The sequence below is a fragment of the Dicentrarchus labrax genome, unplaced genomic scaffold, assembly GCF_905237075.1.
Source record: "Dicentrarchus labrax unplaced genomic scaffold, dlabrax2021, whole genome shotgun sequence".
NCBI classification, from domain to species: Eukaryota; Metazoa; Chordata; class Actinopteri; family Moronidae; genus Dicentrarchus; species Dicentrarchus labrax.
This window is the reverse complement of record NW_026136718.1, coordinates 23,175,755-23,202,069: the sequence shown is the minus strand read 5'-3', so window position 1 is coordinate 23,202,069 and position 26,315 is coordinate 23,175,755. Positions and strand designations below refer to the sequence as shown.

Genomic DNA, 26,315 nt, shown 5'->3' with positions numbered 1-26,315 from the left:
TACCTTCAGGATCATGTCCCCAGGCAGCAAGCGTCCATCCCGAGCAATGACCCCTTCTCTGTAGATGTCCTGGATGAGGATGCGAACCAAGGGGGTCTCATTGCCACCGACAATGCTGATGGCCAGCGGTTCTGAGGGATCCGCCCGTGTGATCTTAATACTGGTGAGTTCACCGTCAGGGATCAGGTGATGCAGCTGAGGAAGAGCAAGCACTAAGGGAGAAGATAAAGAGCTGAGTTTAGTTATGAATTTTACTGTACAATGGCAAGAAAACCTAACTAAAAAAAAAAAACTTGACCAACTGCCAAATAAAACAGAGGGGGAAGTGGGAGAAAGAGACACTTCGAGGGAGAACGAGTATAGGACTGTGGTGGAGCGGTTCAGCAGTGGAACCAGCTGTCTCTACTCCCTCAGGTTACTAAAACAAACTTGTACAAGCCAAGAGGGAAAATGTACTTGGCTGATCATCCTACTCGATGTTTGTATCATTAGTCACATACATCTGTAGCAAATATGCTTGGGAAAACCCTCAATTTCAAATCTCCACAACTTTATTTTTTGGGTGGGGTGGAAGTACAGTCATAATATGCACAAACTTTGCACATATTCCAACCATTGCACGGTGAAACTGCAAATCAAAAAGGTCATATATCTTCTAGTTTTTCTTGAAAGAAGTAAAAGAAAGCTGCCCAATGGGTTTCATCAAAGTATGAATTCCAAACAACAGTGAATGCAGAGTTTTAGTTTTAGCCAAATAATAGGATTTCTATGCATATACACCTTATTTAACATTTTCAAGGAATAAGTACTGCTAGTTTTCTCTCATTCCGTTGTGCAAGCTCCCTTCCCCTCATGCCCAGTGGTGAATTACACTTAAGAGCAGAATGACACATCCTGGACTGGACCGTGTAAAGGTGGGTGGGGATCTTTGGTGACTATTTTGGCCAAGAAATGACAGAGGAAGATGTATTCCTCATCATACTTGTTTTTCTTTGGTTATGAAAAATGTCTCCCTCTCCTTATCCCTCAGTGGGTTGCCTCTCTCTGTGTCTCCAGCTCTGTAGGCTCAGTCATTCTTTCTACTCACGCTGCACTTTCTCCATTCCAAAGTCAATATTTTGTCGTTATCGCAGCAGATTGCTTCCAGGGTGGAGACCACATTAACACAGAGACCTGCAGCTATTATGTAACCCTTCCTTCTCTCCATCACACACCCTTTTAACCTGTCTTTCTTCATCCCGTCAGTTCTTTTTTTTCTGTCCACTTCTCCATCCATGGGGACATTATGCCTTTATTTGTTTCCCTATCTCCAGTGTCTTTTTCTGTATCTCTCTCTTCCGTCCATTTGTTCTGTATGGATCTATCTCTACTTCACTCGTCCATCCTCTCCGTCTATCTTTGTCTCTCCAGCGGCAGGCAATGAATATTTAATCTATTCTCTCAGCCTCCTCGGTGATGGCCTCAGAGAATAATCTGGTCCCTGATCATTCGTCATCCTTCATTCTTACGCAATACCACATTCATTCTCCTCTTCCCATAACGCTGCAGTTCTGCTTCAACATTATGCTCTCTTATGGTTGACTATATTTCCTAAACTTAACTATCACAAGTGTCAGGCTGTGGATACTACATTGAATATCTTTAGAGCAGATTTTCTTTATGACATGACATCTAGTGGATCTACCATGTCAAGAACACTGCTCTCCCCGGGGACTACTCCATCAAGTTGGTGCAAATCTGTTGACCCTAGCTGTGTAGGAGGGAGAAGGATAGGAGGAGGGGTTGCAGAGTTGGTGGGGAAGGAGATGGAGAAGGAGAAGATTGGGAGGGGGAGAATGAGATGAAGGAGGAGAAGAGGTGGAGGACGTCAGCAGCCTCGTCTCCAGTGACCTCCCCGATCCCAACCATGTCCAAAGTGCCTCAGGCTACCACTCTCCCTCCTGATCCGTCTCTAGTGATGCACCAGTGGACTTATGCAATCTGCAGCTGAATTATTAAAGAAACATATGCTACTGTTACACTGGACTCCCAGCCGTGTCACCCGCCTCATACAGCTGAGGGAACATCGCAAATACACATGTTTGGAAGCACGGACACAGGTTGGGCCCTCTCTCTGGAGACCTCTTCAGAGAATCATAAAGTGCAAATGCAGCAGTGACATCATATAAGCGGGGCAACACAAAATGCACAACACAAGCACACAAAACTTCAAAAGGAACAAAGACAAGATATGCAGGTCCTGATCCATACCTTCCTGTGGCACGCTGGAGTTCCTGGCATTGTCCCTCTCCTCAGACGTCTCATTGCTCACTGCGTTGCCACTCTTGGTCCTCCGCAGGACACTAAACGCCCGGTTCAACCTCCTGAAGGAACGACTCCTCACTGAAGATCGGTCAAAGTTTCTGACTGCAAAGGAGAAAGGGGAGAAAGAGAGGCCCTTTATAGATTACCTCACCCTCAACATGCCCGGACATGTCTGAATCTGCCTGCCCACAGCCAATCAGATGCCTCCTAGTGTTTGAGATCTGTATTGGTGTGTTGCCATAGGTACTGGTGAGAAGATAAAATACATGTACGATCCACTTTGTGATATCAGTGAGTTTCAAGGCTTACCAGATGCCAAAACAGCGCACAGTGCCTTGCAATGCTATGAAACAAGTTTTTAAAACTGTAGTAAGTTTTCAGCAATCATTTCCCCCTTTAACTTGATGATAGTGAAATAAACATTAGAATTACATGCTTTTTACCAAGTATTTGATTGCCCAGTGTAATTGCTGGATTAAATTGTATTGTATTAAGTATCCTTCAGAGTTTTTGATTATAACCGATGAAAAAACAATAAAGCCTGCGAACTTGTTCTGTCATTATTAAACTTTATTGTTACACTGGATGTAAACATAACTCAGTTAAAAAGAAGACACAGTGCTCCTTAAAGTCAAAAGTTGAGCCAGACAACCTTGTGTTTTTTTTTCCGGAGCCCTCTGTTCACCTGCGTGGTCTCACTGAAATTAATGAAGGGACTGTGTTTTTGCCTCCGGTCCATTCTTTTCTTCTGATGTTTATTTGTTGAGTTTCTTTCAACCGGTGGCTCTTTAATTAATAAACCCAATCTGAGTATAGTTACATGGTTGCATAACAGCAGTGATGTAACAAACCATGGACTCTAGTGACTACATCCAAAAGAAACCCTCCCGGAGAGACTGTTGTCTGGTACAATGCTTTTCTTAGAAAAGATAGACAGGTTACAGGAGGCTGTAGTGGAGAAGCAGCAGCCCCAGCCTGGCTGCATGGGGCAGCGAGCCTCTGCAGCGCCCCTCCCTTCCTCTCTCTGCGGGCCCGGGGAGATGCGAGGGCTCCTGACAGCCACATTATTCTTTAAAAGCGCCAGCCGCTTCTGGAGCTGACAGCTTGTTCAGCAGTAGTGGCGCTTGTGGTGGTGGTGGGCGCTCAGCCGGCCGGGCTTAAAGTGCTGGTACAGCGTCATTTGGTGTCCCCACTGCCTGTGAGCTCATGTTAGGGGGTGGGGAGAGGGATGGAGGGGCAGAAAGGAACACTCGTGACTGCTTCCTGGTTTCACAGGTGGGAGAAATGGAGTGAGAGGGGTGTTCACGTCATTGGGCATTAACACACACTTGCATCAGCTATATTTAACCCACCTCTCCTTCCATTTCTCCTTGACTGCATAATGTACCTGCCCTCGCAGTGACTTTCTCTCTCTGTTTCTCAACTGTTTTCCACAATGAGATTTTATGGATTGGTGGGGAAAAAAACAAGGCAGTAGAGCTAATTGGCTAATAGGATTTCTATCAGAGATCATTAGGGAGTACAAAGACTGTATTCAAGGTTGAACGAGCACCTTGGTTATACGTTGCAAGCCTGCAGGTGTAAATGTATGTATGATGTAGATCGCTGGCATCTGGTTTTGACTGGAAGACTATGTAACTGTGACTAGAGAGTTCTCTACTCTCTATTGATTTTCAATCTGTCATTCTGGCAAACACGCAAACACTCCCTCTGGCTCGCTCTCACTCTCTCATCAGGTAACTTCTGGATAACGTCATGCAGGACTGAACATGACCACACACAAACATCCTTTCGCCCACTCACACTCACTCTTCTTGGTGCTGCTGCGGGCAGCCAGGCTGGTCGTGCTGCCTGACTGGCTGTTGTCCTCCATGCTGGGGTCGAAGGCGGGGTTGACCAGACCGGGTTCGTCTGACAGGAGGGCCACGGCGGCAGAGGTGGGGCCGTCATTGGGCAGCGTGGCGATGGTGAGTTCTGATGTGCTGTCGGTGCATTCGCCCTCCTGCGAGCGTCGCTTCCTGTCCGCTGAGAGCCCATAGTGAGAGGCCCCTTTACACCTGCACACGGGGGGGCAAAAGATCAGTCTTAAACTCAGATTACCTGGTGCAAATACTGCTGGACATGTTGATGAAATGATGACACTGATGGTCAGACAGAGGATGCACAAATTCTACACAATCACTTATTATGGTGGAGTGAAAGTCACACAAAGACTGTTTATCTGACCTCAACACTCAAACAGCACCTCTCTGAGACACCGCACAACCTGTACAATAACAACAAATATTGTGGCAGAATATATTTCTTGGTGCTCTAACTTACAATGTATGCACATCTCTGAGAATGTACCAGAAATGTCATACTTCATGAAGGAAAAAAAATATATTTCTGTTGCCTGAACACCGTATTTGTGACAGTATCACATGTAGGATGGGTTTTCTCTGTGGCTGTCAGTGGGAGCATCCATGACAGATGATTGAATGCAAATGTAAGAAAACACCCGTTAGAGAGGAGAAAGGTTGGGTAACTGACACAACATTTGAATATAAAACAGAGATTGTCTCTCTCTGTGTTGTTTTTCTCAAAAACAAATCTAATTCCTACGTTCCAGATGTCTCCTCCCTGTCAACAACACCACAACCACAGCACATTTACAGTCCCTCTCACAAATACACAGATACACACCCGTGTACACACACTCATGCACATATTATGCTACATGCCATAAAAGGCTTTTCACACTGACATTATTAAATTGGGAATGTTTGTGTGTGAATTAAAGATATCCCAACAGAGTAGGGTGTTGTATTGTTGGAGAATTTCTCTCCATCTGTAAGCCATAAAGGCTTTGAGCTGACGCTTCATCAGAGGCAGGAATACCACTGGCTTGTCTCTCCGGTTGTCTCTGCGGAGCCATCAGCACAAACATTAACTGGGTTTTAATGAGCTGGATCAAACCCAGGCTCCACTTCAACAGTAGCTCAGAAAAACAAGAGGAGCGGCATCCATTCTCCTGTGCTGTAAGATGGGCTGGGTCTTACATGCAGAATATTAAGCCAAAAAGGAGGGGTTGAGGAAAAGCAAGGTAAAATGGTGGCTATCAATGCAGAGTCACAAAAGAAACAAGATTACATGCTGGTGAGCCATTTGAGCACAGGGAGGCCATTGCACCCCTTGGGGCACCACATCACTAGAAGCAGCATTTTGTCTCAATAACAGGGCTGTCAGTGTGGGTCATGCACATGTCTATATTTCACAGGGAAAATCATTTCATCCTGAGGTGGGTTCTATATCTCACTTGTAGCCATGAGACACACAGTTAGATATAGCATTACACAAAGCTGAAGTACCTATCGATCCCACTCTGAGCTCTGTGACATAACACTGCGATACAGTGCATGTGTCTCTGCATGTGTGTATCTGTATTACCTGTGTGTGGGCAGTGCCCTTGTGAGTTATTCTTGTTCATTCAGTTAGTAAATTGAATGCTATCAAGCATGTCTGTGCAGCAACATACCACTTAACTGAGTGAAGTGGTTGAACAGAGCAATATTTCAATCAACAGCAGAGGAGAGGGCAGCGCTGCTGTCTTGAGGGGGCAGAAGCTTCCCTTGTGTCACTCACTATCAATTAGAAGAATTAAAGCTGTATGCAGTTTGAGAATACTACTGGTACACATATAACTATATCTTAACACATTTTTATTTTTAAAGAATAGTTGCTCCCCAAACAAATATCTGTGTGCTTATTATACACAGACAAAATGTGTACATGTATGCATCTAAGTTGTATTACCTTTTATTCACCTTAACAGTGAAAATATGACAGAATAACCCACTAATGTTAATATAAAATATTATTTACTTGAGTTAAGATTTTATTGTCAACTGGCCAAAACTGAATAATATTTCTAATCTCTCCCAACCACAGAAAATGTGATGTTTTTTATTAACCACGCTAGCGGCATGACTCCAAGAATGGCAATGTGTGGTTGGTCTGTCAGCCCATTACTTCGGTCCGGACAGAAATATTCTCATATCAGAGGAAAAAATAATTGCATATTGAAAGAGAGATACTGATAAAAAAAAAAGTCATTACTTATTACTATGAGTCATACTCATTGTCAACCGGGCTAACAGGCCATGTAGTTCTAGAAACTTAATTTGGCTTTCAGAGAAACCACACATCCTTGTAGGTTGGTTGAAGACTTTCCCATTAGCATGAGGTTGACATTTTTAGGTTTTAAATAAAATATCTTGAAAACTCTTGGATGAATTGCCATTAAATTTACTACAGATACTGAAGTTTCCTAGAGAACAAATGTTAATGTTACTTTCCTGGTCCGGCAAAATTTCTGTTGGCACAATTCTTTGGTTTGCGACCACATATCTGCTTATCTTATTTAGCCAACGTTAGCATGCTAACGTGCTAAACTAAGATCAACAGTATGTATCATGAACGTCATTAAATTAGCATTGTGAGCATGTTATCACGCTGGCATTAGCATTAGCTCAGAAACACCATTGTGCTGCAGCATCACATAATCACTAACTTGGCTGTAGACTCTGTACCACTCTCCAGTTTACAGATAGATACAATAACAATCTCTTAAATAAAAACACATTACAAATTCCAGCTCTAATTGTCCTTATTGTTACACAACTTAGAGCTGCTGTGACCATTCCTGTGAAACAATGTCCTCGTTAACTTTAATTTCTCCCAGCTGGTTTTCATCTATATATAGATTCACTCCCTTCCATAGTCTTATGTAGCGGCTCCGACTGTAGACGCTTGACTGAACATTTGCTTCCTTTTTGTTTCCACACACGCACACACACACACACACACACACACACACATTTGATAGGCTCGCTTGTATAGGACATCTGGCTCAAGCTGACTATATGGAATTGGAAGCCTTGGACAACATTCCCCTGTTTCAGCATGGGTAGGGGAAAATGAAAAACCACAGTCAGTGGAGATGGGCAAATACCGTTGAATACAGGTTCATTCAGTTACATAAATCTTACAGACCACCCAAATCTGAGCAAAATATCTGTCCAAGTATTAATGAATGCACGCTACACACATCATTTGAGTAGGGAAGATCTTAAGGGGTTCATTTCTAGTACATGTACTGGGCTTCTGGAGCTCAGACAGAGGATATAAAAAAACAAAGAAAAATATATTTAGAGCTGTCACAGGGAACAAAGTTTTTCTTCCATTCCCAGAAACATAGAGGCCATCACGACACAGTGTCTCTGTGACAGCAGCACACAGCCATTGTTTAGAGTGCGGCTGGTTTATTAAAGGCTTTGTCTCCCGTTAATTAAAATCTCCTTCCTCCAGGGCACAAGAGTTGCCTTAAAAGCGTGGCCATATCTCACATGCTTAGAGTTTTAATGTCTGCCTTTTAATGTTAGGGCCACGGTCTGTGCTGTCTGAGGTTAAAGGCAGGGAAGCATGACAGAAACCCCTTGTCTCTCTCACCAGGGTGGTCCTGGAGTTTCAGAGCCAAGGTAAGCGGGCCAATTAAGTCTGGTACACTGGAGAGGTGCAGTGCATTGAGGGAGGTATTCTTGCAAAGACATCCACATACACACACTTTCCCTCCTTATTTTCTTTCTTCTTTTCTCGTAAACAAACGTCCTTTATGTGTATAATGATGGAACCTTGAGCGCTCACGCGAAGCGGCTCGTTTCTCATAAAACACCATTTTTCGGGGGGATGATCACTTAGCTTAGACGATGCTCATTAGCGCTGCAGTATCCGTGTCTCGGTCAGCACTGCCTCAGTTATCACATCATCTCTCTAAACCCCGGAATCTGTGGTGAGATAAGGAGCGAAGATGCCAAAACAACCCTTAGCACTCTCCCCTCCTCACTTATCCTCCTCCACCTCCTACTCCTACTTTCCCTCTGCTCTCTCCGGCGCAGTAACAATTACCCATGATGCTTTTGGTGACACGGTGGTCTTGCTGAAGCGCCCTGGCTGTGACACAAACAGCCCCGTTCTTGTGATGTGAAATAAACACCAGCTCACAACTCATCAAAGCCTGTGAGATTCTCCAATCCTCTTTAGGGGTGAGTGGATTATCCTTCCTAACCCAAATACTCTCTCTGCTCCCTGACTGCCACGGACAATCGTGTTGGGCCACAATCCGGCGAATTACCTCCGCTGAGGTGACAATTCCAGGTCAGGCAGTCAAATACAGAAACCGGGGTGCGTCTTGGTGCATATTTTCTCATGCAGCCGGCGTGTAATTATGCAAATGGTTTGGATTTTAAAACAGTTTATTCATAAACAAATTTTAAGTTTGTGGGTGTACAGCCGGCCTGACCTGCGTATGACCCACAAGTTTGACTAACTTTGCTCAGTTGAGCTCTTTCTCTTCTTCTTGCTTCCTTATTAATCTGAAAGCAGCAGCAGGCAGTTGTTCCTGACACGCTCCGACTCCGGCAGACAACTTTACTGATGCAACGGATGCTCTTGAAAATACACCTGCAACACCTAACATGTAAGAACCCGGGAGAAAAGGAGAGAATCTCTGGTTGCACCGTGAGCTCGGAGCTAGCCTGCAGGTTTTTCTCACTAAGAATGTGTGGAATAAAACAAGCGTGCGTATGTGTGATATATGGGAGGTTTCCACGTGTGACAAAGAATGTGAGAGAAGTGACAGCATGTGTGTTGAGTTTGTGTTTATTCTTGGAGCACTAATGAATATGGGAATGCTCATACGCTGTTGGCGCAATATTTAGCAACTTCTTAGTCGCCCACTGATATATCGGTTTGGAGCACAGAAACATTGTCTATGCCAGATCGTGAGCTAAAAACGTTTTTTAATTTTCTTCAACAAAGAACAAAACTAAATTTACCAAAAAGTTCAAAAGCCAGGGAGGCATATATGCTATCCCCTTCACTACCAAATTTCCTGTCACTCACTTAATAAATACAAACAATGTTCAGAAAAACATCTTTAAAACCCGTAAATGTTTTAAGGATTTATGCTTTACTCAACATCTACTCCAGCTGATTCAGGGATGGCACTCCTGAGAGAAAACTGTCTATCCATAACAGCTGTTGGATAAGACTCATCAAGGAGTACTTCGCTTTAGACCAGACTGAGCTGGGTAAGCACCTGTGGCTGTAACACGCACACAAACACACACACACACACACACACACACACACACACACACACACACTCACACACACACACACACTCACACACACACACACACACACACACACACACACACACACAAAGTAGCCAAACAAGAATGCTGGTGCACTATGGGGAGGGGTGGAGGTCATTAATTGAATTTGTGTTGATAAAGGCTTGAATTAAACATTTTTCCTTGATTAGATTATTATATCAAGTACTCCTTTATCACACACTCAGGTCACATGCCAAACACATAAAGTAAAGTTTGATTGGGAGGGAATAGACAGAATGATAGATAGATACATAGAGAGAGAGAGAGGAGAGAGCGACATAAAGACAGACAGAGTAATCCAGTTAATGATGAACTAGAGGAGTGTTAATCAGAGGATGCGCTGGTGTGTTGATTGGATCCGCCTGCTGTGAGGGGTAATCCCATCTGCTGCGCGAGGAGGGGGTGAGACCGCAGCTAGAGGGGACAGTTGCTGCAGTGGGAGGACATTTTTGGCTAAGCTTGTTTCCAAAGACAGATATGCTAAATTGAAGTAGGAGGCGAGGTTTAGTTGGGTGTGACTTCTTACAGCCTTTGAAGATGAATTCATGCAGAAACCAAAAGTGAATGTGTACAACAGCCCACACAGCACATAAATCCTGTCTTTGTGTTGCAACTTTCCTTTGTGCTCCTGTGCAGTGAGCGGTGGCTCGGCAGGTTTGGCATGCTTAATTCATCCGTGTGGTTACGAGTGCACAGGCCTCTCAGGCCAGCACTGTCGGCCGAGTCAGCCTGTTAGTAACGGCCCAAACTCTTGACTCATGCTTTTTCAGCCAATCAATATGTACGATCATCAGTCGGGCCCTGACCTCATGATCAGGGCTGGAAGAACATTTATGCAGCATTTATTGTGTCAGTATCTAGTTTCAACCAAGAGTTCAATCTCACTCTTTATGTCAGCAGAGAAGAAGAGCACAGCAAGAACTAGAACTGATTTATTCTCAGCTCACTGACGGAGTTGGATCTCAGCTTACTAATACACCTCACATATGTCCACCTCAACAGTAACTGTTCCAGCCCTGCAGTCAAATACTATGTATACATTTCTCTCACTGAAGTCCAACTGTAATTCCCTCCACACTACAGTATATGTACATAGAGAATCCCCACTAGGCTGCTGTCCCACATTGCTCTTGGCACCTTTTAGCCTATATTTCTCACTCTATGCCATGCTAGCCCTTGGCAGTGTCCTGTTTTTCCCTACCTCCACGTGGCATGGTACAACTGCCGGAAACACCGCCAGCACTGATCGGCCCAGCCCAAAGCCCTGGCACTCAGTGGGGCACTGCTCACGTGAGAGATTACCTCTACACTGCTCTCCTCTCTGCTGTCATTTACACTGGGCTGGCTCCTTGCTCTGCAGGGCCACTCATATGGAACCCCACCTACAGATTAGCTGGCCACAGGAGACTATGGAAAATATTCCATGTTAAACACCAAGCCTCAAAGACCCTAAACACCAGCAAGGTGTGGCAAAGGTTGACGGACACCTATTTTCACAATGCACACATCTTCAGTGATATGGCATAGAAAGTAGGGCACTTGATGTAAATGATTCAGCACAGATGTGAAACTGCACTGCATTGCGGAAACAAACATTGTACATTTTGGGTTTAGTATAATGCTTTTCTTATAAAACACCAAATTCAATTCGATCTTTAAAACCTCTCTGCATGCTGACACTAATACCTGTTCACCTTGCTGGCGTGCTGTACTTCTGCTTGAACAGAGACAAATCTGACAGGAAGGCTCTGCTAAAGTAAACAAGTTGACCTCCTACTCACTGTTCTGTTCATGAATAAATAAATACATACATTATTCATCTGTTCTTGTGACTTTGTATTTACACATGCATTGTGCACACTTAAATTATACATGGTTAAATGTGTGTTTTGGTGTGTGTATTTTCATGCACATTTGTTTTGCGTGATATGAGATTTATGAATTTGTCTGTTTGTGGACAACTTCACTGTGTCCTCTACATGTGTCCTTGCCCCATGTTTCCTTTCATGCTTGATTGTGTGCTGCGTAACACTGTTGTAGCTTGTAGACTTTGTCTACCCATGCATATAAATGCTCCCATGATGGATTCACTGAATGTGCCTCATACTGTAAATCTCATGCAAAGAAATAATTAAGATGATTTAATGTTATCTCCTTTAGAGTGCCGTGCAAGTTGTTCAGGAGGGTAGGAAGTAGGCTGTGAGTATGATTTTTATCTTTCAGCCACTCTCCCCCTGGCCTTGCTGTATTTCTGTCCTGCTAGATACAAGAAGACAGGGAGAGCTGCCTCACTACAGATCAGGGATTAATATTTAATCCAAACAAAAGTCTAATTAGTGAAGCCTTCCCCTCACTTGAAGTGGCCACAAAGCCAGAGAGGGGCGTGGTTCTCTCCCTTTGACTCGAGATGGCCCTGGCATAAACAAACTCGCATTGTTCCGACACAGTGAGTGCGTGGCCGCCGGGTGGCTAATCCTGTTAGAATGCGTCCATGCTGAAGATGTCCGGAACACTGGGAGTGCGCGCAGCTCTCGGTGATCAAACACCTCCTAGATGAGGGCTGAAAGGACGGAAGCTAAGCTAATCATAGTGTTTAAGACATCTCAGCACAGGCCCAGAAATGAACATAGATTAATCATTAATGCTCTACAGCACTGCACTGTGATTATCAGGGGAGGCCATGTGGGCTGGGGGAGGGAACAACCAAGGTCTAATGGCTGTTTGTGTGTCTGTGTGTGTGTTAGGAAATAAGGAATAAAAAATCACAATCTAGGTGCTCCCCTGTGTGTGCCAGTGCTGCTTTTTTATTGGCTGGTGCTGACAGAGTCAAACGGCAGTAACCGTATTAAGCATTTCATCACAGAGAAACATTTACACCCCCCCTCCCATATTGTTAACTCCATCTACACCCTGCATATGGCCAATATAGTCTGTGTACAAGCCTGTGCACACGTTTATGTGCCAGTAAGACAGATTGCAGCCACTCTCATTTTTCCCATGCGATATAAACTCACTGTGGTAATCAGGTAAATTGAAAGGTATCAGAAGAAAGAGGGGAGGAAAGCAGCAAAAACAAGGCAGGCAGAGACAGTGGTCACACAGGGGGGACGCTGGAGTCTGCTCCTGTCAACAGTATGGATAAAGACAAATGGTGTGCCACTGCACTCTAGCCAGGCAGAAAAACACCACGTCCGCGTTTGTCTGCTCCTGCTTTCTCTCTCTGTCATGTCATAATCAGCAAAAACCTCACTGTCACAAGCACAGAAACACGCACACACACACACACACACACACACACACACACACACACACACACACACACACACACACACACACACACACACACTGTCTGACTGTCAATACGTCACCCTCAGTGGGCAAAGAGAGTCAGAGGGAAATCTGATTATTTTATTTACAAACAACTCCTCGTTGAAGTGACCCACATACCGTCACCATGGCAGCCGTATGTATGGCCAGATGGAAGGCAGGCACAGAAAGCGACCTTATACCCTCCTGTCTCCTCTCATCTCCCCTCACCCCTCTGCTGTACTTCCCTGAACCGCTCATCCACTTAATTTCCATTCTTATTGCATCCTTCTCCTCCCCCAATTCTTTTCTGCATATAATCAAATGTAAGGATTCCATCTCCGCTACCTCTTCCTCTTCCAACTCATTTGCCTACATCGTCCTTCTCTTCCTTGTTTCTTCTCTCCTCTTTGGCATCCGTCGGTGTCCAATATGCATGGATCTTGGTGTCTGCAGGAGCTAAAGCCCCACTCAGTGGAGAGAGCATACAATGAAATGAGGGGATTTGTGAGGCGCTCCATTGTTCCATGTATTCATGCAGTATAATGGGACATTTCCGTCAGGCTGGAGAGAGAAGCGGTAGCCCAGCTTTGGGATCAGAGAGCCCTGGCTTCACACGGAGCTGCTGAATGTAGTCAACATGAACTCCCACACAAAGAGAGTCTGAGGGCCAATACAGAGCAGAGACACACAGCGCAGATGTAGAGGAGCCAACAACAGGATAGTCTGACGTGTAGTGTGGTGTAATATTTTGTTTGCTTGGTTCTGCTGAAATGATCAGCCAATTATTCAATGAGTTGATAATAATTTTGATAATTTATTATTCATTTAAGTCAATTTCAAGCAAAAATGTGTGTTTTATATCACTGTGAAGTGAATACTGTTGGTCCAACAAAACAAGCAATATAAAGATGTCACCTTGAGCTCTGTAAAATTGCGTTGGACATTTCTCACCATTTTTAACATATTTTAAACTAGATTATCAATATTAATAACAAAAATAGTTGACAGATCAGTCGATAGTGAGAATAAGCCTTAGTTGCAGCTTTGATGTTGACAGATCTTTCCATGGTGTCAAATTTGAACAACAATGCCAATGTGCTGTTCATCTGTGTGTTTATTATGATATAACTGCTGATGAAATATTAATTAAAAGGAATGGTTGTGAAATGTGCACCAACTGGTGTATGTTTTATGTTGTGTGTTATTTTATGTACTGATGGCGACTTTGTTTATTTTAAATACGATAAGAAGATGTGTATATAAATATACACTGAACAGATGCAATGTGAGAGTAGGCAGCTATGAATTTTTAATGCTGAGGTGAAAGTCTATTCCACAAACAAACACACCGTGGTTACAACTGTCCATATGCTTAGAGGGACTCACACACACACAATGTATAAAGCCTACAACCAAACGCACGCTGACATTTTGATCAAATCAATAGTAGTCACAGACACACTCACACATGTCACTGAAGAGGGAGAGAGAGAGAGAGAGAGAGAGAGAGAGAGAGAGAGAGAGAGAGAGAGAGAGATGCCATGCTGCAGTGCTGTAGCATCCAAACTGTCCTGGACAGCACAAAGCTCTACCTGCTGGCCCTACTGCATCCCAGCGCCACAACAACTAGTGACCAGGCATTAGAAAGCAATTTCATCATCATCTTCACACCAAACACTGACGTTAAAAATGTAAACATTAGAACACACACATGTACTGCACAAACACACGAACAAATGGCTGATAAAAGTGACAAACGTGCACAATAACATGAACAGCTGCATGGACTGTTGATGGAGGGGAGAGATGGGGTGATGTTGGTGAAAGGATGCAGGAGGAGGCTGAGTGTTTGTACTCACAGCTCAGAATAGAGGATGTGCAGGTTGCCCAAATTGTCAGTGTAGTTGGCCGGGCTGAGCCAGGGCAGGACCAGCAGCAACAGAGCCTTCATGGTCAGTGCTCGGCTCTTTTTCCTCTCTTTTCCCCCTCTTTCTCTCCTCTCTGCGCTGAAGCTCTCTCTCCACTTCTACTTCCCCCTCCTCCCCCTCCGCCTCCCCCACCTCCAATTCTCCGAACCTGGCCGTGCTGACCCCCCCACCTCCCCTTCAGCTTCTCCTCGTCTACCTTCCTTCTCCAGAGGCGCCCTCAGATCAGAAATAATCCTTCACTTCCTACCTTTTCTGCCTCTTTCTTTCCCCTATGCTTCTTCCCCCTCTCTCTACCTCTGTCTGTGCGAGCTTTGCAGTTTCTTCCTCTGCCTCAGGCTGGCTGCCTGGTCATCTCAGCTGCAGAGGCAAACGGGCCACTTGCCAGAGGTTGGAGACGGAGCGGAGGAGGAAGAAGAAGCAGCAGCAGCAGAAGCAGGTGCAGAGGAGAAGTCCCGTTGTGGCACAGGAGGAAGAGGAGAAAGTGCAAGAAGAAGAGGAAGGAGACCCATACAAAGGTGGCACATTTGGAATACAATTTGAGATGTGCAGCCCCTTAATCTGGTCTGGGCACTGGCGAGTTGTAAGAGGATTTGCGCTCGTATGCGTGTGTGTGCATGTCTGTCTCCCTCTGTGTGTGTGCGTGTGTGCGCGTGTGTGTATGTCAGAGAGAACAGCGCAGGCTGTGACTTATACTGCAGCAGAAACCACTGAGGGGGGGTGGAGATGGAGCAGACCAAAGAAAGACAGGGGGGGAGGTACCTGGTGCTGCTCTGATTGGCTCTGCTCTCTTCACACGCGTACACACACGCACAAACTCAGTCACACTCACACACGTACAACCTCTGCATTCACCTCCCCCCTGCCTGTACATATGTTGGTCCGTGAAGGGGAGGATAGGGAGGAGGGAGAGAATATGTTGCCTCCAAGCAGTCACCCCTCCTCCCAAATGGTGGACTGCTCCCGGTGCAGCAGATTGGTCTGATCGCTCAAAAGAATCTGCCTACATGTGTGGGAAAAAAAGACAGAGCATGACCAAAACACACCGGCAAATCAATATTCTCTGCAGTGATGGAAGCCTGTTATTCTGAGTGACATAAATGAAAAAAGGCAGGGACAAAAAATAAGAACATTTGGAATACATCTTTAGGGAATCACTGTCCAAGTGCACATTTCATTCATTCATTCATTCATTCAGTCAGTCATTCATAAGATTCCTTCAAACTCAGAATATACAAAGAGAGGGGGAACGATAAAGGGGGGTAGCAGGTCATACACAATAACAATAATAATGCAATTAACTCAGTCTGTCATAACTGCCTGTTCTGACAGGCTGTGCAGGGATCTGAGGTACTTATAGCTGGGAAGTGACTGTTGGGAGAGGTGTGTGTAGATGGATGTGTCGCTTGCAGCGAGATCCATTTGGAGGCTGTTTGAGGTGTGTATTTATTTCCTCTATCATTCCTTAATGTTTCTTTCATCTGTCCTCTGTTCTTCTGTAGTAAACATGAACAGAAGAACTTTGGAGGTGAAATACTGCAGCATGTATAATCTATTTTCATCCCATCCTGTCAAATCTCACCCTCAATCTCTCTCCAGTGTTTATATTTATTTAGCTGTTTTATTTTAAGCAGAATTGTATTTATAAAGCACAAATCTTAAGTCCCCCTACTCCTGACCTTTACTGTCATCTTTTCCTTCCCCCTTTTCCCACTTTCCTTTCCTTTTTTTCCCTCTTCTTACCTTTTTCTCCCACTGTTATCCAATTTCCATAGCGCTGAGCTGTCTGCTACCCTCAAGAAAGACACTTAACTGGTGTAAATACCCTGTCTGAATGAATATTTCATGGACGGAGGTAGTGTGGTTACAGGCTGAATTTGTGCGTGTGTGTGTGTGTGTGTGTGTGTGTATTTGCATCTGTTTGTGTGTGTTAATGCATGCATGCGTGCATGCTGAGGCACAAGTTATCCTGCGGAATTTGAACAGTATGCACAGCAACAAGACCACAGGGCACGCAGGAAATGGAAATGTAATTGGATTGTGACAGGATGCAGTTTGTGAACAGAAACCAGTCTGCCCCACAGGAGTCGTTTCATAACATGCACGTATACACATACTCTCCCCCCATTATTCCTTTTCATTGCCCACTCACTGCAACCAATTCCTCATACTGATGTGAAGTCATAGTTGGGCATTTTCAAAGATACAGTATATTTTGGGCTTGGAATTTTGCCTTACAAAGACAACCTAGCAAGACAGGTATTATTAAGTTTAAACCAAGGGACCTACTGTATCTCTATGTACAGTCATGGAATATTTAGTAAAGAAGAGGAGGTTATTGATGCTTTGGAAATGACCACATGGCAAATTATAAATACAGTGACTAGCCAGTGTATCAGTATCAGTATTAGAGGTGGGCGATATATATCGTTTGCGATAATATTGTCATTGTTGTTTTGACGATGTGCAAATTTCCATTATCGAGTATTTAAATTACTTTGCCAAAAATATTGAAACGCACGCTGAAACTCCTCACATCCACTTAATACACGGTGCAACAATGCTCTCTACAGCATGGCAGGATTCAGTCACAGGACTAGTGGGCATACGTGATCACATGACGTGACCTCTCGCAAGCATCCTCCTTGCAACAGTTTAGCAACGCGTTGTGATGGTAGAGAGAAAATGCAAGCACCTCCAGTCCCTGAAGCTACCGGTACTTCAGATGACTTAGTGCCGAGACGTGGGTCTACCTCTCTGGCATGGAAATGATTTAGTTACGAAAAGACTTTTTTAGCACAGCGTTCAGAGCGCTTCAAGTTGAAATCTGTTCAACTTTTAACACCGCTGGGCGCTCGGAAAATTAGTTTTTGAGCGCTCTCAGCGGTAAAAATGCGTTTGGTAGACACAAGCCCTAACTCAGACAATTCCAATCACATTTTAAAGGATATCGACTGATTATCGTTATCGCCCAAATCCCCAAAAATAACAAGATATTATTTTTTGCCCATATCGCCCACCCCTAATCAGTATGCTACAGTATTTATTCTCTTTTCAACACACTCTTCTTTAAGCCACAGATTTAGTTTAGCTCAACTTTGTAACATTTTAGCTGACGTTAAACTAACTTAGTTTGTTACCGCTATCTGAGGCCATTTCTTACGATCGTCCTCCCTCCCCTTAGGAGTAGAAGGCAGAGGTGTGATCCCATTATCCTGTTAAATGGTCCAGTGTGTAACATTTTATGGGATCTATTATCAGAAATGGAATGCAATATGTATAACTATGTTTTTATTAGTGTATAATCACCTGATTAAAGGAATCGATATGTTTTTTATATCTTAGAATGAGCCGTTTATATCATGGAGTATGCCATGTTAAACTGCCATGTTACTACAGTAGCCCAGAAGAGACAAACCAAGCACTGGCTCTAGATAGGGGTGCTTGTTTACACCAGTCGAGTCCATTAAATCCTATACCGGACCTCTATGGTGTTATTTTGTTCTGGAAAAGCTCTAAGAAGAGGGAGGACACCTAGTATACAGCTGACTCTCGCAGAAGCTTGAAAGACAGAAATAACCCAAAGTTGTGCCCATAATTCGTGCAACATCATGGTTCTAGGAATAACATTAGTAGCGAAACAGGTTAGCTTACCCACTTGCCAGCATGGCTGGCCTTATGACTTTTTCTCTGTCACAGTCTCTGTCTGTATTTCTCATACAAACACACACACAGCAAGGTCACATAACATAACATAACAAAAGTAACCGGTATTTAAACATTCAGAAAATTAAACTAACTGCCAGGAATTCTCATTTCTTTTTCAAATATTCACACAAGCTTTGAAGAATTCCTCTGTGGGCTTTGAAAGTGTACTTTCAAGTAAACAAGTAAATTTTCACAAAAAGAAGGAGAAAAAAAGAAAAAGAAACACCAACATGCTCAAGGCAGATCATCAGTAAAACATACACATGAAACTCTGGGTAAATTAACTTTCCTACAACAAAAAATATGAAAACGAGAGACATTCAAAGCAGAGAAAACCTGTTTCAGGCATTACTGGCAGTATCCACATGTAGCTACATGTAACTGGCTAAAAACAAGAAAATACCTGAGTGGGTGGGGAGGCCCTTTCAGTCTGCATTCTGTGCAAGCCCTTTCAGGACAAACCAGCGCGACATACCACAGATGAAATGATTAAAATTTGACTCTTGATTGCACTGGTTGTGTCCAGAATAACAATTTCTCCAACCAAAGGCCAATAAAGGTCATGGATGATTAGATGAGTATGAAATGAGCTCTGACCAGATGGCATGGCTGTCTCAGTCATTACGACTCCTGACCCTCTGCCAGATTCTGGGGTACAGCCAGAGACAGTGTATTCTGCCATCACTGGCACCAGAATACCAGCTGAAAGATATGGCCAGTGAAGAATGATGTCACCTACATAAAACACAGGTCTAGAAACATATATCTATGTCTAGATATGGAGGAGATGTATTTTGTTCTTATTGACCTTTTTGACTTTATTCCCATGATTTCCAATGCCAATTTCAGCTTCCATCATATTTAAGTCCCAATCTGTCTCAACCAGCAAGCACAGCCCAGTAATGTCTTACTGTTGTGTACTAGAAGGCACATCATACACATCTTGAGAATCAGACAAAATATCATGTAACTAAAAAAATTTCCATATGAGCTCACATTTTCAGTCCACTGACTTTAACATGGTATACTGTACCAACAGGTGACAAACTGCACATAATACAGGGGCTTCCATACATGACACAAGAGGTCCCTGGTTTGATATGCTATGGCCTTCACCAAAACATTTGGTAAAGCTTAGGGAAAGATCATGGTTTAGTTTAAAATGACATCAAAATTATATTCTGTTATGGTTAAGATCTTTCCATCATCGTTGGAATAATAACCTTATTTTTAGGGAATGTTTCTGGCCATGGTTGAAAGAGACCAATGCTGACCTTCGGTGGGAAATGGGAAGCGATTTCTAGTCTCTGTCCCAACATTTGGTTGATCCATCCAACCACTGCTGACTTTGTGACTCTTTACCAATGTCACACTACATCCTCCTTTGCTCCAAACAGACAAGAGTCATGATTACCACGGCAGCTAGAAGGCTTTGTCACTTGAACATAAACATACATTCTTTTTGGACACTTGCTGAATTAACTGATGCTGTCGTTCTTCTTGGGAGGACAGTCTCTAGTCACCAGATCTTAAGCGGACTGAATACCAGTGGGAGATTTTTGTGGGGATGTGTTAGACAGTGCTCTCCACTACTGTCATCAATCATCACCAAATGAGGGATTATCTTTTGGTGAATTGAGTTTATATTCAGCGCACGTCAAAGCTCTTTTGGTGGTCAAACCAGCATGTTACTAAGATACTTTGTGTTGTTTTTTCCCCTTAGTTTCCATCTGTATACAGTCCCTGGACCATAGTAAAGTGAGCAGAATAGAAATGTTTAAATGGGTGTTTCAGTGAAACTTTCTTCACATCCTCGTGCACTATGTGTAAAGTCGTCCCTCTGGACGTGGCCTCTCACCTCCACAGATAACACCTTCTAACTATGAGAGAGCAGCTGAATCCTTCTGGGAGTCGGCCTCAGAGCTCCACACCTCATTATGACATTCACACTACATGGAGGAAAATACTGGGAAACAATGGAGCAATGTAGAGAAAAAGAGAAGGATGGAGAAGAAAAGAAGGTGTGAAAAAAAAGAAAAAGAGGAAATGGGTATATGTGTAGGCGGTGGGTGGTGGGGAATAAGATGGAGAGAAGGGGCAGAAAAAAGGACACAACTTTTTTTTTGAGTTTATAGAGTTTTATACAACTTGAGGTTTTATAAAGTGCAAATGAATGGGAAACACTCACTGCTGCTTGTGTGTGATGTGTGGCGAGATGCACTAATTATCCCAGAGGCCTTTGGGCTAGGGGAGCGTTAATGAGCATTAATGAAAACACACCCAGACTGAGAGAAACGAAAGGACTGTCTTTTAATGATATATAAAAACAATAGTTGGGCCTAGTTTAGATGAAAGCCTGGATGGAGGAAGAACTCTTCACTTTGGAAATGGAGCTGTGGGTTAATGACGATGGGCAGAGGAGGGTGGGAAACTTAGAGTGTGTGTTTATTGCAGGTCATTGACGTTTTTACCAGAGAGGAAGGGTAAACAGGAGAGAAAGGAAAATGCTCAAGTATTTGCTCACATGTTTAATAATAGCACTGATTATGAAAATTGATCTAAAATACACAGCAGTGCAAATATTTCGAGACATAAACTTCTTTTGGCGATGAGAGTGTTAAACCGTGCTTCTTCTACCCTACCTGCTCTTGATGTGGTCTTCTAGTTCACCGCGGGGCAGTGTTTCAGTGCAATGGTCACTGAAGGGACAAGCCACAGTCAGCTTGTCCAGCAGCTTGTGCACCAGCAGGCTGGGCTTCCTGCAGCTCTGTAGCATGAGGGGTGTGCGGCACACGGGGCAGAAGTCGCTCTCCAGGAGGAAGCTGGTGAGACATTCTTGGCAGTAGGTGTGTCCACAGGGCGTGTCCAGCGGCCTGATGAGTGGCTGCAGACAGATGTGACAGACCAGGTCATCGTCCACCTCGTCTTTGTAAAGGTACTCGTGGTTCTCCTCCAGCTGGTGACTGTGGCCACACGACCCACACAGGTCAGGGGGCGGAGACAATAGTCCATAGGCAGAAGGGGAAAGAGGTGGAGCTGACGCTTCGGCCATCGCTGCCGTGGCAACTTCCGGCTGTGTGCTCTCCTCCTGGATACTCATTTGGATGGGCAGGCTTCAGGATGTCTGTTTAATCCAATGAGGAGGTCATTAGCAGCGGAGACCTGTGGGGGACAAAGTGAGGAATATGGTGTCAAAAAGGCAGTAGTGGAAGAAGCGCTCAGATCCTTATCAGATAACAACATTGTAAAACTACTCCATTACAATCAAAATGTACTTAAAGTATTAACAGTAAAAGTAGTGGTTGTGCAGTAAAATGTCTCCAGTAACTGATGCATTATTATATGTGACATTATGAGGTTGTTAATTCTGATTTATCAATACATTTTATTGTTATAGCTGGTCACAGTGCAGCTATTCTAAACTACTTTATATACGGTTAGGTAGATTAGTCCAGTGGTTCCCAACCTATGGGCCGGGCCACTCCAAAGGCTCTCAAGTTAAATCTGAGGGGTCTTGAGATGATTAATCAAATGGAAATACTCAAGTAAAGTACAACTACCTCAAAACCTTGAGTTTCCACCACTGAAAAAGCCAGAACAGAGAATTGTCTTTAACACGCATGAACAACAACAACAAACTGTCCTTTTCTCAGTTTGTTTGATTTCATCCGCTGGCACAGACAAGTGGTATCGAACTACAGAGATTTCTTCTCTGGATGCAGGAACATCAACACCCCTCATCTCAGCAGCAAGTGTAGAGACAGATAGACAGAGATAAGTCTCCAGCACTCACTCGCTGCACTGCATGGCAAACACACATCCGCTGTTAATCCACTGTAAGAGTTTGTCTTATTTACTGCTACACAGGTTCATATTGTGCTGGACATTGTGAACATGCCAGTGTATACGTCATACCCAAAACAGGCAGGCTCCTCGAGCACATGGACACTAACAGATGGGCTCAGTCAGACACACGTCACCTTGGCAACAACCATCTTGTTGGCACTCCACTAGCTTTATTTCTGGACCCACTATTGAGACTTGGCTGCTTTATGAGACACAACAGCAATGAAACTTGTGTTTGGAGTCTAAAAAACAGTGCTAGTTCTATTTTAATTGGACACATTCCCATCCTCTAGTTTAAATAATCATAACAATAGACTTTGATGTGCAATCCAATATGCTAATGAAGACAAATATGACGTACAAGTACATATAAATCCGCCAAGTAAACCACCAAGTTGTCAAAACAAACAGGCCAACTTAATTTCTTTGTACATAAGCCGTATGAAGATGGCACAGGGTGAGTTGTGACAGCCATAAAAGCTCAGTGTCAGAGAGGGAGAGAGAGAGAGAGAGAGAGAGAGAGAGAGAGAGAGAGAGAGAGAGAGAGAGCTTTTAATATGCCAGCTGAAAAAGAAAAAAAAGTGATTCAAAATTAAAGAAATGGGGGTTGTTTGATATTTTGTCCAACTCCTGATCTTAGCGGGGTAAAGGTAAACGTAAAAGGTCCATTGTCTAGGATTTAGATGCATCTAGCAGTGCAGTTGCATATCGAACTCCGTCACTTTCCCCTCCCCTTTCAAGCGTGAAGGAGAAACTACAGTGGCTGAGCAACGCATGAAAAACGTGAACCTATCTAGAGCCAGTGATTGGTTTGCCCCTTCTGGGCTACTGTAGGAAAATGTGGAACTGCGGAGTCTGTAGATACAAACAGCTTATTCAAAGATAACAAAAACACAGCAATCCGTATATTCAGGTGATTATACACTAACAAAAACATATTTATATTATATTCCATTTCTGCCATTAGATCCTCCTAAATGTTACACACTGGACCTTTAAGTTTGTTCTCTTTCTTTCCTGGGAAATGTTGGTGTTAAAAAACGGAGAAGATACACCACACAATAAGAAGAAAGAATAGAAGGATCAGAATGAACTCCTATTTATTTATTTCTGAAAATAAATGGATGACATCTGATACTTCATTCTGATACAGCTTGACTGAAACTCATTAGTCATAATAATCTGTGTTTGGAATGAAGATCACACAGTGATACAATACTTTCCCCCCACACAAATACATGTACCTACATGCACTTGGACACACACACACACACACATGCCTCTACACACCCACGCATACAGACAGACAGACACATTCAGAGGACACACCTGTGCCTGAGGAGCATCAGCTCTCTCTGGCTCATTCCTAATCCCTGAAGTGACAAGACAACACTGCCACATGAAGCCCTGTTGGATTGGCTGCTTTTTGCTCCAGAGAGACAATAACAGAGACCTGATTGGCCGAACCTTAACTACATTATACTGATGTTTTATTACATAACTACACCTACAATCCAGCATCCACACAAGCATGCTGCATTCAGTCCACATTTCCATTCCGCTTTTGATCACAAAGTGAAAGAAAAAGCAGTGTTTAGATTGTAAATTCAACACCGTATTCACAAAGTGTTTCCTTTGTCTTTGAACCAAAGTCATGTCGAGCTTTGGCTCAACAGGTTGTCTGTTCTCACAATCGAGAGCTGGGAGTTGTTTGTTTAAGATAGCCTATACCTTCTTCCTTACACATTGCAGATTAAATGTAAACAGGGCTGTTGATTCACTCTCAGGTTACTCTCCTGTGATCTAAGATGACTTGACGAGTTACTAATGATACAAGGCAGTGCCAAGTCAGCTCTTTTTTCTAGCGATTGAGTATTAAAAACGCCCCAATGAGAAGGTAACTGTCTGCGTCAGCACTCTGGCTGTCCACATTAAACTAGGCTGTTGCTATGTACATATGCACTCCTCATGTTTAACACTGGAGAAATCAAATCATATCTGTATCAGTCAAACAAACACGCCCTCAGCGCAGAAGGCGCAGTCAGCCAAATCAGACAAAGTTAGAGCGTTTGCATATGAGCATAGCACACTGGATGAAACCCAACACAGCCTTCTTTTACATAACCAGTTTGTTATTCATTGCAGATTATATTTTATGTGCTGCATACTGATATGTCATTCATATTACAGTGTAGTTTAATTGACACCAGAATACACCTGGTCATTGAAGTTGTAGTAGGTAAGGTCTCACATTGTAAAGCCCACAAACTGCTCTGTGATTCATGTGAAAAAGAAACTCATTTCCAGGGCCCACAATTACAGTACATAGTGAGTGCACCAGATAGCGAGTGGATCATGAACATATCAGTTCATAATCAGATCATAAAACATAAGAATAGCATGCTGATACTAGATCAGCACCACTGTTCCAGGCAGCTCGGTAAACATGGAGGCCCAGAAACACACACACTCCAACACACTGTTGTGTTCAGACATGTCCCTGAAACACTGAAGATTCCAGTAAGCCTTTTTTGTTGTTTTGCTCAGACATCTGTTCCACAATCAACACACACATTTAAAAAACACCAGTGGTAAAAAAAAAACCTGAAACACCAAGCATTATTGCTGCAGTATAAAAACTTTTCTACTGTATATGCATAATTAGGAAGTAAAATTATAGTGTTTATCAGTGTTAGACGATACACAACCTATCAAGACTCAGCAGCAAAAATAATGTATTATCTTTATTTCACTTTAATTTATAAATCTAGGTCTCTGGCTTTAGCCTCACAGATGTTAAATAAGATAACTTAATATTGTCAGTACCATATTTAGTACCACTCGTACCATTTAGAATGAGCATATGGGATGTATAGCGATAGAGCAATATAATTCCTGCCCTTTCAATAACCTCAAGATAAAGCTTGTGTGTGTGTGTGTGTGAGTATGTTTGTGTATGCCGGTCGCTCTCTGAGTTCATAACAATCTCCACGGTGAGCCTAAGCCAGACCTGACACCTCAGTCTGGGAGAACAGCTGCAGGCAGATGTGAAGCTCTATGAAGTGTCTCTAATATCAGAAAGGCTGACTGGATCAGCACAGACTGTACTGAACACCAACTGAGACGCTGAGATTACAATCACACACATAGGTAACAGTAAATCTACACATACAGCATAGTTATAGGCACTGTGTATCTCTTAACGCACATGTAAAGTGGAGGTGAAAACATACTCACACAAGGATTCAATGCAAATTAATTCTATGTAAACAACAGAGAGAGCAGCAACAGGCACTGGAACAATGTAACTACTGACAAAGCCAAAGTCCCACTGTTTAGAGCGTTTGAGACAAATAACTATGCTTCTGATAAAAACAAATCAACTTGGAGTGGGGGAAAGTGTACTTACGTGACTTCCTGAACAGCGATCACTTTCAGCAGTACAGCTAACCTGGACAGGTAAAGCCTCGCAGAGGGTGTAACATTAAACCATTCAGAGAGGAGGTGGAGTGGAGGGCAAAGGAGAGTTAAATGACTCAGTAAAGAGGACTTTGTCCCAGTCAGGGACTCTGCCGATTGGCTGCCAGTCCTCAAGTGGAGAAATTTTATCCAACTACAGGTCTTGAGGGAATTCTGCAACCCAAAGCGAGGAATACTGATCCTGTGTGAGCTCAGAAGCTGCTCACCTCTAACAGGCCAAGGTGATCAGGAAGTAGCAGGGCAGAGGGGCGGGGCCAGAGGGAAGGTAAACAAGAGAACTGCCCAAACCTGCTCTGGGAGTTCTGGAGAATCTGGAATTTCCTATAAAGTGGAGTCGACATGGGAAAAGGAAGAATGGAGCGTTATAAAAAGTAGTTGAGACATTTTTCAAAAGTCCACCAGTACCAGTAACAGGCACTGTTTTTCTGGAATGAAATACTGAAATGTCAAAAGGGCACCTTGAACTACAAGTTCTGACAGGGCCTCTTTTATATCAATCTATCTATATCACACAAAACATTTTATG

At 43.4% G+C, this 26,315-nt stretch overlaps 1 protein-coding gene across 4 annotated transcripts in view; it reads right to left on the bottom strand.

Annotated features, from left to right (window-relative positions):
- The window catches only part of lnx1 (ligand of numb-protein X 1), a 32,795-nt gene extending 6,796 nt beyond the window's left edge, over positions 1-25,999 (bottom strand). Inside the window, exons 1-5 of one of the 4 annotated variants that reach the window (XM_051376285.1) lie at positions 25,719-25,999; positions 21,106-21,625; positions 4,108-4,361; positions 2,251-2,406; positions 4-212 (exon numbers count right to left, since the gene is read on the bottom strand). In XM_051376285.1, the coding sequence (XP_051232245.1) occupies positions 4-212; positions 2,251-2,406; positions 4,108-4,361; positions 21,106-21,563 (1,077 nt within the window). In that variant the 5' untranslated portion in view covers positions 21,564-21,625; positions 25,719-25,999. Of the gene's footprint in view, positions 1-3; positions 213-2,250; positions 2,407-4,107; positions 4,362-14,689; positions 14,862-21,105; positions 21,626-25,718 lie in introns of those variants that run through there. The other 3 variants (XM_051376286.1, XM_051376287.1, XM_051376288.1) reach the window with 3 other exon arrangements.
- Between the last annotated feature and the right edge of the window lie 316 nt (positions 26,000-26,315).